Genomic DNA, 16,291 nt, shown 5'->3' on the forward strand with positions numbered 1-16,291 from the left:
CATCGCTCCCAGGAATCAATGCACCGGCCCCAACGTCAGTTCCGGTGCAGGCGCCGTCATGCCTTGCTAAACAGCTTCTGGGCATGCCCAGAAGCTGTGCAGGGATGACGCTGCGGCCCCGGAAGTGACGGCGGGGCCGGTGCAGTGCATCGTGGGACCGAAGAGGACTTAGAAGAGGATCGCGCTGGCTTCAGCTGCCCACACCTGAGATGGCAGCGCTGGACAAGACATTTTCAAGGTAAGTATTTCTTCTAAAAGGTAAGTGCGACCCGGGACAGATCAGAGGCTTTTTGTTTTAGGTGGAACTCCACTTTAAGGGGGTAAATCCTTCCGGTCCAGAACTGGTTAAAGCGGAGTTCCACCCTGGGAAAGTTTTTTTTAATAAAAATACCCCCGGGACAGTCAGGGCTAGTGCATTCCACAATGGATAGCCTCTGAACTGTCCCGGGTTGCACTTACCTTTTAGAAGAAATACTTACCTTGAAAAAGTCTTCTCCAGCGCTGCCATCTCAGGTGTGGGCAGCTTGAAGCCAGCGCGATCCTCTTCTGCGGCCACTTCCGTCTTCTTCGGTCCCACAATGCACTGCACTGGCCCCGCCGTCACTTCCGGTGCCGCAGCGTCGTCCCTGCACAGCTTCTGGGCATGCCCAGAAGCTGTTTAGCAAGGTATGACGGCGCCTGCGCTGGAACTGACGTCGGGGCCGGTGCAGGCGCATTGATTCCTGGGAGCGATGACGCTCAGCTCCCAGGAATCATTGCAAGCCAGGAAGTGACGAATCGCCGTGGCCGCAGAGGGGAGGAAGAGGAAGTAAGGTAAGTATATTTTCTTCTAAACAAGGTAAGTAAAAAAAATAAAAAATTGCGATTATCCATTTGTTTTTCAGGTGAACCGGAGCAAGAAGATGGAGGTAAGTATACATTTAGGGTGGAACTCCGCTTTAAGGAGATTCCCCCTCTCCATTTGTCCTGTTTACCATTATCATTCAAAGTGAAAGTAAAAGAAAATCCCATTTGGGTTGTCCCCAGGAAAGTAATAGAGGGGAAATCTTCCTATGGGCACAATTCTGGAGACATGGGGGTCAAGGCCATGAAATCCCTAAATTTGCAGGGATTTCCTCTCACTTCCTGTTTGGCTATGGGACAGGAAGTGAAGGCAAATCTCCCAAATGGGACACAAATAGCAGAAAAAATAGTCTGACAGGGGATATAACCCTCCCTTACTCAATCCAAAATGAAAATAAAGTCTTGCCTATAGTTCTACTTTAACTCTTCCATACTTCATATAAGAAAAGTTTAGGTTTGACAAACACTTCAGTCAGACGGTGATTTGTGGGCTATAATAGGTTTGTGTAGTGTGGAGACGGTGGAATGCTCTCTGTGGAGGGAGGAGGAGGACACAATGACCATCATATTTATTGTGCTTGGTTTATTTAACATGAAGAGGCCCGGAGACTGCACACACTGCTCTGCACTTCATTCACTTCACACACAAACAGACTACATCTCCCAGCATCCTCCGCGCCGCGCAGGCGCACCAGATCGGACTGGAGTCCCGGAGGCGGAGTTACGGAGCTAGGGGGTAGAGCCCGGAGGCGGCGCCGCTGATTGGCTGAATCGGACGTCAGTCACAGGCCGGGCTGGATCAAGTTGCCCGGCGGTCGGCTGTGTGAGTGCAGGGAGAGTGCGGGCTCCGGGACCCGGGCAAGATGATGAAGTTTCGCTTCCGGCGGCAGGGGCACGACCCCCAGAGAGAGAAGATCAAACAGGAGCTGTTCGCCTTCAACAAGGTGCGGGGAGGAGGAGGGGCGGCGACTTCCATGAGGGGTGTATGAGGAGAGGTCCTCTTTATTGAGGGGGGGGGGGATGTATGAGGAGAGGTCCTCTTTATTGAGGGGGGGGGGATGTATGAGGAGAGGTTCTCTTTATTGAGGCGGGGGGGGGTGTATGAGGAGAGGTTCTCTTTATTGAGGGGGGGGGTGTGTATGAGGAGAGGTTCTCTTTATCTCTTTATTGGGGGGGGGGGGGTGTATGAGAAGAGGTCCTCTTTATTGGGGGGGGGGGGTGTATGAGGAGAGGTTCTCTTTATTGGGGGGGGGGGGTGTATGAGGAGAGGTTCTCTTTATTGGGGGGGGAGGGTGTATGAGGAGAGGTCCTCTTTATTGGGGGGGGAGGGTGTATGAGGAGAGGTCCTCTTTATTGGGGGGGGAGGGTGTATGAGGAGAGGTTCTCTTTATTGGGGGGGGGGAGGGTGTATGAGGAGAGGTTCTCCTTATTGGGGGGGGGGGGTGTATGAGGAGAGGTTCTCTTTATTGGGGGAGGGTGTATGAGGAGAGGTTCTCCTTATTGGGGGGGGGGGGGGATGTATGAGGAGAGGTTCTCTTTATTGGGGGGGGGGTGTATGAGGAGAGGTTCTCTTTATTGGGGGGGGGGGGGTGTATGAGGAGAGGTTCTCTTTATTGAGGGGGGGGGGGGGTGTATGAGGAGAGGTTCTCTTTATTGAGGGGGGGGGGGGTGTGTATGAGGAGAGGTTCTCTTTATCTCTTTATTGGGGGGGGGGGGGGTGTATGAGAAGAGGTCCTCTTTATTGGGGGGGGGGTGTATGAGGAGAGGTTCTCTTTATTGGGGGGGGGGGGATGTATGAGGAGAGGTTCTCTTTATCTCTTTATTGGGGGGGGGGGTGTATGAGAAGAGGTCCTCTTTATTGGGGGGGGGGGTGTATGAGGAGAGGTTCTCTTTATTGGGGGGGGGGTGTATGAGGAGAGGTTCTCTTTATTGGGGGGGGGGGTGTATGAGGAGAGGTTCTCTTTATTGGGGGGGGAGGGTGTATGAGGAGAGGTCCTCTTTATTGGGGGGGGGAGGGTGTATGAGGAGAGGTTCTCTTTATTGGGGGGGGAGGGTGTATGAGGAGAGGTTCTCTTTATTGGGGGGGGAGGGTGTATGAGGAGAGGTTCTCTTTATTGGGGGGGGAGGGTGTATGAGGAGAGGTTCTCTTTATTGGGGGGGGGGGAGGGTGTATGAGGAGAGGTTCTCTTTATTGGGGGGGGGGGTGTATGAGGAGAGGTTCTCTTTATTGGGGGGGGGGGTGTATGAGGAGAGGTTCTCTTTATTGGGGGGGGAGGGTGTATGAGGAGAGGTCCTCTTTATTGGGGGGGGAGGGTGTATGAGGAGAGGTCCTCTTTATTGGGGGGGGAGGGTGTATGAGGAGAGGTTCTCTTTATTGGGGGGGGAGGGTGTATGAGGAGAGGTTCTCTTTATTGGGGGGGGAGGGTGTATGAGGAGAGGTTCTCTTTATTGGGGGGGGGGAGGGTGTATGAGGAGAGGTTCTCTTTATTGGGGGGGGGGAGGGTGTATGAGGAGAGGTTCTCTTTATTGGGGGGGGGAGGGTGTATGAGGAGAGGTTCTCTTTATTGGGGGGGGGAGGGTGTATGAGGAGAGGCTCCCTTTATTGGGGGGGGGAGGGTGTATGAGGAGAGGCTCCCTTTATTGGGGGGGGTGTATGAGGAGAGGCTCCCTTTATTGGGGGGGGTGTATGAGGAGAGGTTCTCTTTATTGGGGGGGGGTGTATGAGGAGAGGTTCTCTTTATTGGGGGGTGTATGAAGAGATGTCCTCTTTGTTGAGGAGATGGGGGGGGGGTGTATGAGGAGAGGTTCTCTTTATTGGGGGGGGCGGTGTATGAGGAGAGGTCATCTTTATTGAGGAGATTTTGGGGGGGGGGGTGATGTATGAGGAGAGGCTCCCTTTTACATATTGGGGCCCCTGTTAGTGTTGGCCCTGGAGGTGTACATGGGGTTCCCAATCTCTATATACTGTACCTGTATACACATTGGAAGGGATCTCTCCCCTATATACTGTACCTGTATACACATTGGAAGGGATCTCTCCCCTATATACTGTACCTGTATACACGTTAGAAGGGATCTCTCCCCTATATACTGTACCTGTATACACATTAGAAGGGATCTCTCCCCTATATACTGTACCTGTATACACCTTAGAAGGGATCTCTCCCCTATATACTGTACCTGTATACACATTAGAAGGGATACCTCTTCTATGAATTTAGTGGATCCAGAAGTTGAGAAGCATAAAACATTGAAGAACTGAACCCAATATAACAAATCGGATGTACACATTACTGATCAGCATTGATTATTGGGGTGCCACACATTACAGATGAAGTTAATTATTGGTGGACCATACATCACTGATTTATTAGTTTATTATAGATGTAGCAGACATTGCTGATTGGTATATTATAGGTGTACCATACATAATTGATCAGTATATATTATTGGTGTGCCATACATTATTGATCATTAGTTTGTTATTATTGTGGTGTTTCTGCCCTGCAGCATGCTTCTTATTGTTTCCATTTGTTATGCTGTGAGTGTAGCGGTGGCACTCCGGAGTGACATCTGTGCTGCATTACTCACTCCTTGTATCGTACTACAAAGGATGTTGAGGGTTTCTTTGGTTCAGTCAAGCTGGCCGACCTGGGACTCCACAGCCTGAGATTTAGCAGAGGCAGATGCTTGCTGGATCCAAGACTGTAACTCTATCACTCCGCAGTTCTGTATTAGTTTACTTTGTGATAACAAAGAACCCCACATTTCACCAGGACATGCTGTGTGGGGGTCTCCTCCTCCATCACAGGACAGTGTATGTTGGCAGTCTGATGGTGTGTTGCTGTATCTGTGCAGACATACGCTGGTATCATGTTGATGTGTTCTATAACAACTAACAGTTATGGATATTAGCGCTCGTTCACACTTCTGCACTCTATAACCACATCTAAAAGAACTTGATGAGGTTTACTCTATAGCATAACTTTTGATGGTGCATGTGACATCCGTACCTGTGTGCTGTAGCCTGCATGCATTCTCATTCTGCAGTATTTGTTGTCTTACCCTAATTGTTTATTTGCAAATTGTAAAGGCACCCCATATTGTCCAGCTCAGATCCTACTGTCTGTGCAAAGTATCAACTACTTTCCACAGAACTAGTCACATTGATACAATCACACACACCACAGAAACAAACTTGTACTGTATCAAATTGTAGCAATTGGGAGAGAAGGAGAGTGAAGTCTGCAGTAACGTAGATTTTATTCCCAGATCGCTCTCTGCAGAGGATCCTCTTTCTGCAGGTAGAGATGTTGTCTTTGACTCCTGAAGAATACAGAGAGGTTGATTTACTAAAACTGCAGAGCTCAAAATCTGGTGCAGCTGTGTACGTTATCAGGGCAGCCATCAGAAAATTTGGGGCCCCTCACAAAGTTTTAGGCCTGGGCCCCCCAGGCTTGATCACCAACATTCTCCAGGGCCTCACACCTCTGCCATCTCCTGACCCTGCTGGGTGGCTGGGCCCTTCAGGATGCCCGGGCCCCCTACATGTGTATGGGCTGTCCCCCCCTGATGGCAGCCCTGTACGTTATATCCAATCGGCGTCTAAATTCAGCTGTACCAGATTTTGCGCACTCCAGTTTTAGTAAATCGACCCCTCTGTTCTCTGCTCCGCTGTGAACCCAAATTTCCTGCTAGATAATAAATCACATCTTCCACGGTCACTGTGTAGGCTTGCACACTGGAATCCCAGAGTTATGCATCCACACGCTGTCAGTGCAGGTACAATCGCAGTATCCTAGTAGAAATTGTCCTCCTTCTCTTACTCAAAAAAAAAAAATGTTACCTGCATAAGGGTTCATGCACAATGTGCTCATGATATTTACGTAGGAACTTCCTGACAGCAAAAAAAATAAATAAATAAATATATATATATATATATATATATATATATATATATATATATATATATATATATATATATATATATATATATATATATATATATATATATATAATTTTCTGAACACTGTACGCATGTAACCTTTCTGCTGCATGAACACGTGTACAATGCTACTGCCCTAGGTAGCTAGGTCTCCTACCGCCTAGCATCATGGGTTGCTAGGACATGGGCAGCTCCTACAGCCTAACATCATGGGTTGCTAGGACACGGGCAGCTCCTACAGCCTAACCTCATGGGTTGCTAGGACACGGGCAGCTCCTACAGCTTAACATCATGGGTTGCTAGGACACGGGCAGCTCCTACAGCCTAACATCATGGGTTGCTAGGACACGGGCAGCTCCTACAGCCTAGCATCATGGGTTGCTAGGACACGGGCAGCTCCTACAGCCTAACATCATGGGTTGCTAGGACACGGGCAGCTCCTACAGCCTAGCATCATGGGTTGCTAGGAAACGGGCAGCTCCTACCGCCTAGCATCGTGGGTTGCTAGGGTGCAGGCAGCAATTCAGGGATGACAGGTAAACCTCAGTTGTGTGCAAAAACAGACACCGACACTGCAAATTGCATATTGTTGTTTACATGTCACTCCTGAGCAGCAGCAACAACAGCCAATTGGGTATATTGGCAGTATGCCCTAGGGCCTAGGTCACCATTTCTCAACATTTTGTCACCACAACCTTTAAAAGTATTCAAGTCTGGAGGCACCCCAGTCTAAATTGTTAAAAAAAAAACTAAATAATTATCCATGGGGAAACCTGAGCTGGGGACAATTCATACAACAACTGCCTTAAAGTTTGTTGTAAACCCTTCCATATACACAGCAAAGTGACTGGCCTCGGGTGTTACACAGAAATTAACCAGTTCTGGACCGGAAGGATTTGCCCCCTTAAGGACCAGGCCATTTTTTGCTATTCGGCACTGTGTTACTTTAACAGAAAATTGCGCCGTCATGCAACCCTGTACAGAAATAAAATTGATGTCCTTTTTCCCCCACAAATAGAGCATTCTTTTGGTGGTATTTGAACACCTGTGCAAATTTTTATTTTTTGCGCTATAAACAAAAAAAGAGCAACAATTCTGAAAATAAACCCCAATATTTTTCACATTCTGCTATGTAACATTCCCAAAAAAATTGAAAAATCAAAATGTTTCTTCCTTTTAGGCCAATTTGTATTCTGCTACATATTTTTGGTAAAATAAAATCACAATAAGCGTGTTTTGATTGGTTTGCACAAAAGATATCGCGTCTACAAACTAGGGGAAAGATTGATGTCTTTATTTATTTTTTTTTTTTACTAGTTATGGCGGCGATCTGCGTGTGTTTTTTTTTTTTTTTTCAGGACTGCGACGTTGCGGCAGACAGATCAGACCCCTAACTGACATTTTTGACACTTTTGGGAGTACCAGTGACATTACTACAGTAATCAGCGCTAAAATATGCACTGTTACTGTAATGACATTGGCAGGGAAGGGGTTAACCTAGTGGGTGATCAAAGGGTTAAATGTGAGCCTAGGGGAGTGTTTACTACCTGGGGGGAGGGGCTTGTGATATGACCATAAAGACCTGTGATCCTAAATAGAAGGATCACAGGAGCTCTGTGATCATTTCAGAGAGAACGGTCAGATGTATTTACAACAGCTGACCGTCCTTCTCTCAGCAGGGAGCGATCATGGGTGCCCCGGCGGCAATTGCAGCCGCTGGCCCCCAGTGCATTGGCTTCCCTGCTGCCTAGTGGAGGTGGGAACGCGCGGCCCCCCAGCAGCAAGCGCCTGACTGCCGTAGGGGCAAAGTCGGTTCACCCAGGAGGGCCAGCCTGCCGCAGTAAATGTGCGGCTGGTGATCGAGAAGGTGTTAATATAAGGACACTTAACTGTCCAAGGAGCCCGCGATGTCAGCACCTGAAGCCGACCTGTACATCGGCTCCGGGTGCAGGTGCCGGCATCCTTACTAAGGGAAAAATGAAGTGAAGCCTTGTAGCTAGTAGTATGGGATGGGAGCTGCTACTTCCTGTATAGGTCCGGCTCACAGGCGGAGTGATATCAGGTGCACTCCGCCTGTGAATGGAGGAGCCGTACACATGAAGCACATGCTCTGTACTGCAGCCACATGCATATTGTGTATGTGTGTAGTTCCGGATCGGTTTCGGTATCGGCAGATACACAATGCCAGATATCGGTATCGGGACAAGAAAAGTCGGATCGGTGCACCCCTATTTTGGAGTCACATTAGCAAAGTGATGGAGAAAAATTGAAGAAGCGAAACATTGGAATACCAGTCAGTACCAGCTTGCAGCTCTAACGTTGGGTGTCCTACGTGTGTGGATGCTGCTGCAATATTTAAAACTGTTAGTTTGCTTTTACATTTTAGGATGGGGTGCCTCAAGACTGTCTATGGTTTATAAAGGGTGCCTCGAAATTGTCTATAATTTTAAAGTGTGCCTTGACTGACAAAAAGGTTGAGAAACACTGATCTAGCCCATTCCTCTTTATCCTGACTGTCCCTGACCCACCCCTTTCTTTCATAGAGGCTCATCATTGTATATGGTCGTTACCTATGGTGGTCTGCATGCAAATACAAGTATTTAAATATATCATTTAAAGTCCGTAATAAAGCCCAAATGTCCCTCAATTAATTTCCACCCTGTCAGTGAGGAAGAATGGAAACATAATTCAGGTGATGAATCCCTTCACCAACAGAAACACACCGAGCTCACCTCAATTTAATGACCTCTGTATTACCAGCAGGTCAAAAGCACTTTTCCCATACCAGGGAATCGGAGTATGTGTAGCAATGATTATCTGAGAAACCTTCGCACATTCCAAGCCTCTCTTATATAGCCCAACAAATGAAAGCTCAAACAAATCTTGTTTAGCAGCAAATCAATGAGACAGACTCTTGATCTAATGTCAGCAAGACAGGATAGCAGCGGGTGATGGCATACGTCATAGCTCCTCCTGTACGTGTTACGTCCCACGAGACTTCATCAGTGGGGTGGAGCTACATAGTCACCCTTCCCTTTTTATATACCAAGTGAACAACCATGGTAACCACGGACCTCGAAGCTGCCATTACATCCTCTAGTGGTGACATATAAGCTTTGGAACAAAATTCTATATCCACAATGGCCCCTCTATAACAGTGCTGTGTGATCAATGCTGCATCATGGGAGGAAGAGCAATTGGTCACATGCTCCCTATAGGCAGCATTATCAGGCATGCTACCTTGCTTCTCCAGTGTAGCGAAAAGGTGAGGTGTTATGCCCCTTTCACACAGGCTTTCTGATCCAGGCTGCCTGTCAGTTATTCAGGCGGACCAGATCGGATGCTCCATGCAGCCCTATGGAGCAGCGGATGTCAGTGGAGACCTCTCTGCTGAAACCTGCTGCTATCTGATCCGATCCTGTCCGTGAAATCAGGACGGATGGAAACCCTATTTTCCATCTGTCTGGAGGAACGGATCAGATGAAAACGGACAGGCGGTCCATTCTCATCCGATCTCCCATAGAGGAGAGCGGGGCTCTGACAGCTCCATCTCTGCACACAGAGCAGAGACGGAGCTGTCCTCCGCCTGCTCAGTGGGGATCGGTGGATCAATCCTCGCTGAGCAAAACTGACTCCACACCGCCCGTGTGAAAGGGGCCTTAGGCAGCTTGGGGTAAGGAATAAAGTGAACTTGTTGCTCAGTATAGGCCAGTGATGGCGAACCTTGGCACCATAATATGCATGGATGAAGTATTTATTCTATAGGACACCCATGGCAAACCACACAGCAAGTACATTGAAACGCTTCATGTGATCAATCTTTCTGATCTCCAGACTTTTATCCAGTGCACTATAATGTACACAGCTGACCTCTCCCCTTCCCTCTCTTTATTCTGTACTAGGAAAAAGAGACCTCCATCCTCCCCTGTGCTATCCTATATACTTTAAAGCTTAAATTTGGGCAAACAGTTGAAATACATATGCTGTATGCGCACTGGGTGTTTGCCCGGCTCTTCGAAACACAAAGAGAAAAATGACATAAAAAAAGCGGCAAAAGCTGCAATTTTTTGCAAACGCATTTGGGCACATTGAAGTGTGCCCAGCACTTGGGTGTTTATTAATTTAATTGGCCAGATCATTAATTCTCCCTATTGAAATGAATGCACTCTCATGTGCTTGACGCCGCTAATGTTTTTGCATGTTTAGATATGTTTACATGAGTTTAGCCAAATCAGAAGATTCTTGGCGTGTAAAACGCTCCTGTCCTGAATGTGTTGGCAGGCACCCCCCCCCCTTTTTTTTAAATGACTGTGTACATTGACACATAGGCTAACAGGGAAGGGCATTTAGAGGAAGAAAATGAAAAACTCAACACGCTCTAAGGGCTGGTTCACACCTATGCATTTTTTTGGTGCTTTTTGCAGAAATGCACTACAGTCCATTTAACATGGTTTCCTATGGGACATGTTCACATCTATGCTTTTTTCAGCTACTGCTTTTTTGGAAAGACTTGGGGACTTTTCTAAATGCAAAATGGCTTAATAGACGTCAACGGAGAGGATGTAGAAAAGCATGTAGTGAGTTTTTGACATGTTTTGCATTTTTTAATCTGCCCAACAACAAATTGGTAATAAACTGTGAAAAATAAAATGTCAAACACATGTGCAAAATGCACTGCAGAAACGGATCAAAAACAGACTGCATAGGTGTGAACCTGGCCTAAAAGTGGCATTTAAAACGTCCTGTGTGCATGAGGCCTAAGGGAGTGGTTTTATCTACCAAAGGATTTGTCTGTCCATCTAATCCGGAGATGACTCTGCCAACCAGCACTGTCTGGCAAGATGGGACCTGGATGGAGGTATATATGTGTATGTGTGATTGTCCCTCTCTCCAGTCTGTGACTGGACAGTGAAAGGAGAAGCAGCAGATTGATGAGCTCATCTGTCATTTTGGCTTCCTTCCTTACGAGCATTCTCCTTGCACTGCAGCACACCTAATTGGCTCCTTGTGTTGCTTCTCCCTCCATCAACCTGAGCTTTGCTGTAAAGCCTGCGAGACCTCAGTAATGCTGAGGCATAACAAAGGGTTAAAACCATATTTTCAAAAAGCAAAAACAAAAAAAAAAATGCCATTTGTTTAATATGCAGTACACTTGCAAACTAAATGACACTCAGGGTTTACTTCTACTTTAAATCTGGGATAAGCAAATGTTGTGTAAATACATTAGACCTATACAGCTTGATGGGCTCTGTGTTCAGATCTGTGCAGTAATCCGGTGAGACATGTGACCTTCCTGTAATAAAGACTGCTCACTGCTGCTCTCTCTCCTTGTGCAGGGTGACTGGTCTTGTCTCCACCCCCTGCTGTAGTTTTTAGCAGGCAGCCTGTAATGGGTGGAGCCTGTTTGGCCCCTCCCACAGCTCTGTGCAGTACATTGATATTTTACAAGGTAAAATCGTGTTTTGTTTTGTTTTTTCTAAGAAGAATTTGATGCACACAAAGTAAATTAGATCCTTTTTGTGGCTGTTGAGGAATATTTTTGAGTGACAGGTTTTTGGATCCAGAGTTCAGCTAAAGCTTGCCACTTGCTACCGTCTTTGGAGTCTTCAGCCCTAATATTTCTCTTCTGTACCAAAATAACTTTCCTGACATGGAATGTAATATTCCATACCACCCATCCCTCTTCTGACACTAAACTTTTTATAACATTCTCCTCGTGTAATAAATTCTTTGTGTACGATAAGATGGAGCTGCATTTGCTGCGCTCTAATATTGCACTTGGCGACATCTATTTTTATTAAATGCATCAACCAGCAGCCACCAATCAACAATCTTCTTCCACATTGAAGGCAATAAACTCTTCTCTTATATAGAAAGTTCACCACAATTCCCCTCTGCGATGGAGACATTTTTGGCTTACATTGATACAATCATTTGCAAACTATTTCTCAGTGGAAAGTCTCAGATTTGTATTTTTCCGATGTGTATTAAAGCTGAACTCCGGCCCTTCTTTCAGTTTTGCAGAGTTGCATGGGCTCCTCTCCTGGACTGAGATTGTTACTGATTTCACTGCACACTGTAGGAATCTCACAATGGGCAAAAGCTGCTGCAGCTAGATAGATGGAACCCGCCTCCTTTCATTGCCGGAGGAAGTCCTGCATCTTCTACCTCAGGGGTCTCCAAACTACTTCCCCCAAGTAGTACAGGAACTACAATTCCCATAATGCCTGTGAATGTCAGAGTTTTACAATGCCTCATGGGACGTGTAGTTCTCCCAACAGCTGGAGGCCATAGTTTGGAGATCTCAGTTCTAGCCCTTTCCTCCCCAGCCTTACTGTCCCCTTGCATTCATTTGATTTCAGCTCTTTCAATAATGAATACTTCATATCACATGTAGGCATTACCTAGGGCTGTCTGTATGCACATTTAGCCTGCCTACAAATTCCTGCTCTTCCCAACTTTTTAAGATATTTTGAGATGTGCATAACTTCTCCCAAGAGCCAGCAATGCTTGCCTCAGGGCTGAGGGCTCTTGGGAGGAGTTTGGAGGCTGGGTGCTGTTATGTTTGCAGGATGCTATGTACAGCGTCCCGCTGGCCCCTCCAACAAGCCATGATCTGCCTGCTTTGCATAGAGAATCACAGAAACCCAGTGATGGCAATGGATCTGTTGGGTATGTAATGGAAACTGAAAAGGTTTTTTTTTTTTTTTAATTAAAAAAATGATTTTATATATATATATATATATATATAGGCATGTTGAGGAATCAGGAAAGGCTAAGTATTGGCAGATTACACTTCGGCTTGAAAATAATTGCATAGGACGTTCTCTGCAGCTGTTAAAGTGATATTCAATTCTTGTGTGGGTTTTTTTTTTTTTTTTTTTTTCCCAAACATGTCCTACTTACTTGCTCTGTGTAATGGTTTTGCACAGAGCAGCACAGATCCTCCTCTTGTCGGGGCCCTCGCCTGCGCTCCTGGCCCGTGCCGAGTGACCCCCCCACAGCAAGCAGCTTGTTTTGGGGGCACCCAAGCTGAGCCAAGCCACTGCCCTGTGTGTTCATTCAGACACGAAGCTGTGGCTTGGCCCTGCCCCCTCTCTCTCTCCTCATTGGCTCACTGACTTTGACAGCAGTGGGAACCAATGGCGCCCACTGCTGCCTCCACCAATGAGGAGGGAGAGTCCCTGGACTTTGTGGCTCTCCTGCAACATTGCTGGATCAAGATGGGGCTCAGGTAAGTATTGGGGGGGGGGCTGCTGCACAGTTTTTATCTTAATGCAGAGAATGCTTTAAGATAAAAAAAAAAAAAAAAAAAAAAAAAAAAAAACCTTCTGCACTTCAAAATACTCTCTTGCTATGAAAGGTCCTTGTTCCGCCATCTTCCAGTTAAGGGGAGACAAACTGTTTTCATACAAAAATCGTGAAGCTGCACACCACTGACCCCTCCCATACAAAATTCTGCCAGCAGTGACACACCGCTACCTTCCTGCTAACGCATTTCATCTGCTGCTGGAGATGGAGGGGCACAAGACCTCTTGACGGTTTTCAAGGATGTGTATGGGGCAGCAACTGTTTTCCTCTTGTGCTCCTGCATTGTCCTGTGTGCCCCCCTGGTGGAGACCACAAGCAGCCATGGCAACACTTTGTGTGCAGGTCTGGTCCACTAATGTCACGATCAGGAAGCTGAAGTGCAGTTGGTGTTGGGGCGAGTGCATACAGACAAGGGGTAGCTTAAAGAGTATGGAGGAGAGAAACCGTACTGTGGAGCAAAAACATAAAAACCATGTTTTAAGAAACCATGAAATAAATGTTGTCCCGTTCTGGGTTTATATCTGCTTTCCTATACAGATCATAGTTGCTCATATGCAATCATTTTCTAGTATTTTGAATAGCGATGTGCCCAGCAGTGTGGTGTCCCTCCATAGCCTTTACTGAGGGCTGTGACCCGGTTTGTTGATGTATGTGTGGTTTTGTGAACTGGTTGGGTGCCAGCCCTTGTTCATTTGTTGGCACAGAGTAGCCCCTGGCTTTGTCTTGTTGTAGAGTCACTGAGGGATTATTGTATTGTGTTGCTAATCACTACTGAGACTAATTCATTTCTCTGTGCACGTATGTCTGGTTGATCTTTCCTGGGCCTAGACCCCAGCGATTGTGTATGCCTTGGTTTGCAGTTGTGACTTTGACTGGGGACCCCAGGGGTACCTGGCTGGCCACAAGGTGCAGCAGGAAATCTGGCAGCTGAAGTTCTATAAATAAATTGGGAGGCAGTGGGGGGGGGGGGGGGGGGATACTGCATTACTTTGTAATTGCAACAACAGGTGGGCAGACTAATTTGAAAAGGATTGATCCTCCTGACAACATGGGCACAGAGATCTCACTGCCAAGAAGATTCTGTAATGCTGGCCATATACTGATCTGTAATAAAATTCACTCATTCTCCAGTGAATGGACAAATCTACCGTGTTGGCTGTTGTATTCTAACAGCTGGTGCCGGTGGCTGTCAGCATACCTAAACAGTGGATGCCTCTAATTGGATGATCGGATGACCTCTCCACCTGGCTCCTTCGATAGTATTGTATTTTTTTTTTTTTTTTTTTTTCCAATCAAGATGCCAGGCAGGAGGGGGCCAATGGGGCCACCCGCAAAGGAAATTTTGGCTTCTTCTTCCTGAACCGGCCAAAGTTTGCTCAGTGTATGCGTAGCTTAAAGAAGCGCTCCAGGCAAAATGTTTCCGTGCTGTGCTGGCACTGCATGTGTCAACTGCTCGTTTGTCTAGGGCAGAGATGCCCTTTGCTTGCCTTATCTGCCACTTGGGGCACCATTCCATCCCTGGTAACCAACAGTTGAGGGTTTAATTCCCCCTGCTGACACCCAGCGCTTGGGCACGATTTACTCCCACTGGGCGCAAGGACATTTCCTACTCTCACCGGCCCTATTGTGCCACTCTCTCTAAAGTCTGAAGGAACATAAACTGGCCCTTTTGTTTAGAAAGTTTGGAGACCCCTGGTCTAGAGATTGCAGAGCGGAGATGTACGTACCTAAATCCACTGATCCTCCAATCGCAAGACTGGTCCCTGCTGCTCCAGCCCCCCCCCCCCCCGCATGCTAGTGGTCTTGTGAATAGACTGTTCCTGATGCCATCACACCCGTAGACCAACTCTGGACAGCAGGAACAGTCCACCTCTTGACGTGAGGTTTTCCAAAGATCGGGTAAGTAGAGCCTTTACTTTGTGCCCCTGGACTAAACAAGCTATTAACCCATGCAGTGTGGGCACAGTCCCCCTGCATGGGAAAATAACATTTTTTTTTTTTTTTTTTCCTGGAGTTCTTCTTTAAAGCTGATCTCTAGCTTTTTAGTGAAGTTTTAAATAGTTTGGACTAAGCTGGTCCAGGCAGACCATTACCTTCGCTACTAGCTGTGCCCATTGTGTGCACAGCTACATACAGTATATATCGCAGTGTTCCGGCAGCTGGATGGGAACTTTCTGTCTCTTGGGACAAAATCGAGTCAGAAATTTGTGGTGCCTCTTCGCCAATCAAAGAAAGTCTTGTATTCATTCATAAAATAGAAAGCTCTTTGTGATTGGCTGAGCACTTGATTTTGCTCTGGGAGTGAGACATGAAGGTCCCGCTGCCGGAACACAGTGCTATATACTGTATGTAGGTGAGGCTACATGCAGCTTGTACAGTGCATACAATGGGTGCATCTGGTAGTGATGGTAATAGTTTGAACTAAGCTGATGCAAACTATTTAAACTTTCACTAAAAGCTGGGGATCAGCTTTAAAAAAGGACAGTCCACCCAAAGCAGATACTTAAAGCGGTTGTATCCCGCTTTTTGACACTTTTACCTACAGGTAAGCCTATAATAAGGCTTACCTGTAGGTACAAATAATATCTCCTAAACCGGCATGCGCTCTGAAGGTCCGGGGGGACCTTCAATTAACTTGCCGGGAGCTTGCCGGAAAAATCACTCCAGTGACGTCATCGCGGCTCCGGCCAATCAGCGCGCTGGAGCCGTCTCTTCCGGCCAATCAGCGCGCCGGAGCCGCCGAACCCGGAAGAGACGACGAGGGATCATGGCAGCGCCCGCATCGATGTCCGGGGGTCCGTGTCGGGGCTTCGTTTTAAGGTAAGTTAAACATAATGGGCTAGTATGCGATGCATACTAGCTCATTATGCCTTTGTCTTGCAGGTTTTTTTTTTTTTTTTTTTTTTTTTTTCATAGGGTTTACAACCGCTTTAATCTGTTGAGGCTTGAGGGGGCTCTGCGCCTGCTAAAGAAGGGGGGGGGGGGGGAAACCTACCCTGAGAAAGAAGTGTCTATACTCCTGCTCCATCACCCCTACCGGGTAAGTTGCTAGGGGCGGCACTGACTGTTTTCAGAAGCGTTAATGCTCTCTACCTGCAGATATACAAGAACACTAATTATTATACAGGATTTATATAGCACCAATGGCTTACATTTTACAACATAATGGCAGACCATCCAATTGAATACAGT

General features: G+C 46.9%; 1 protein-coding gene across 2 annotated transcripts in view; it reads left to right on the top strand.

The window, feature by feature from the left end:
• Positions 1-1,599: 1,599 nt before the first annotated feature.
• Positions 1,600-16,291, top strand: part of LLGL1 (LLGL scribble cell polarity complex component 1) — a 155,639-nt gene continuing 140,947 nt past the window's right edge. For both annotated transcript variants that reach the window (XM_082261825.1, XM_082261826.1), the window contains exon 1: positions 1,600-1,787. In XM_082261825.1, coding sequence (XP_082117951.1) covers positions 1,707-1,787 — 81 coding nt within the window. In that variant the 5' untranslated portion in view covers positions 1,600-1,706. The remainder of the gene's footprint in view (positions 1,788-16,291) is intronic.

The sequence above is a fragment of the Pelophylax lessonae genome, assembly GCF_965119305.1.
Source record: "Pelophylax lessonae genome assembly, chromosome: 6".
NCBI lineage: Eukaryota > Metazoa > Chordata > Amphibia > Anura > Ranidae > Pelophylax > Pelophylax lessonae.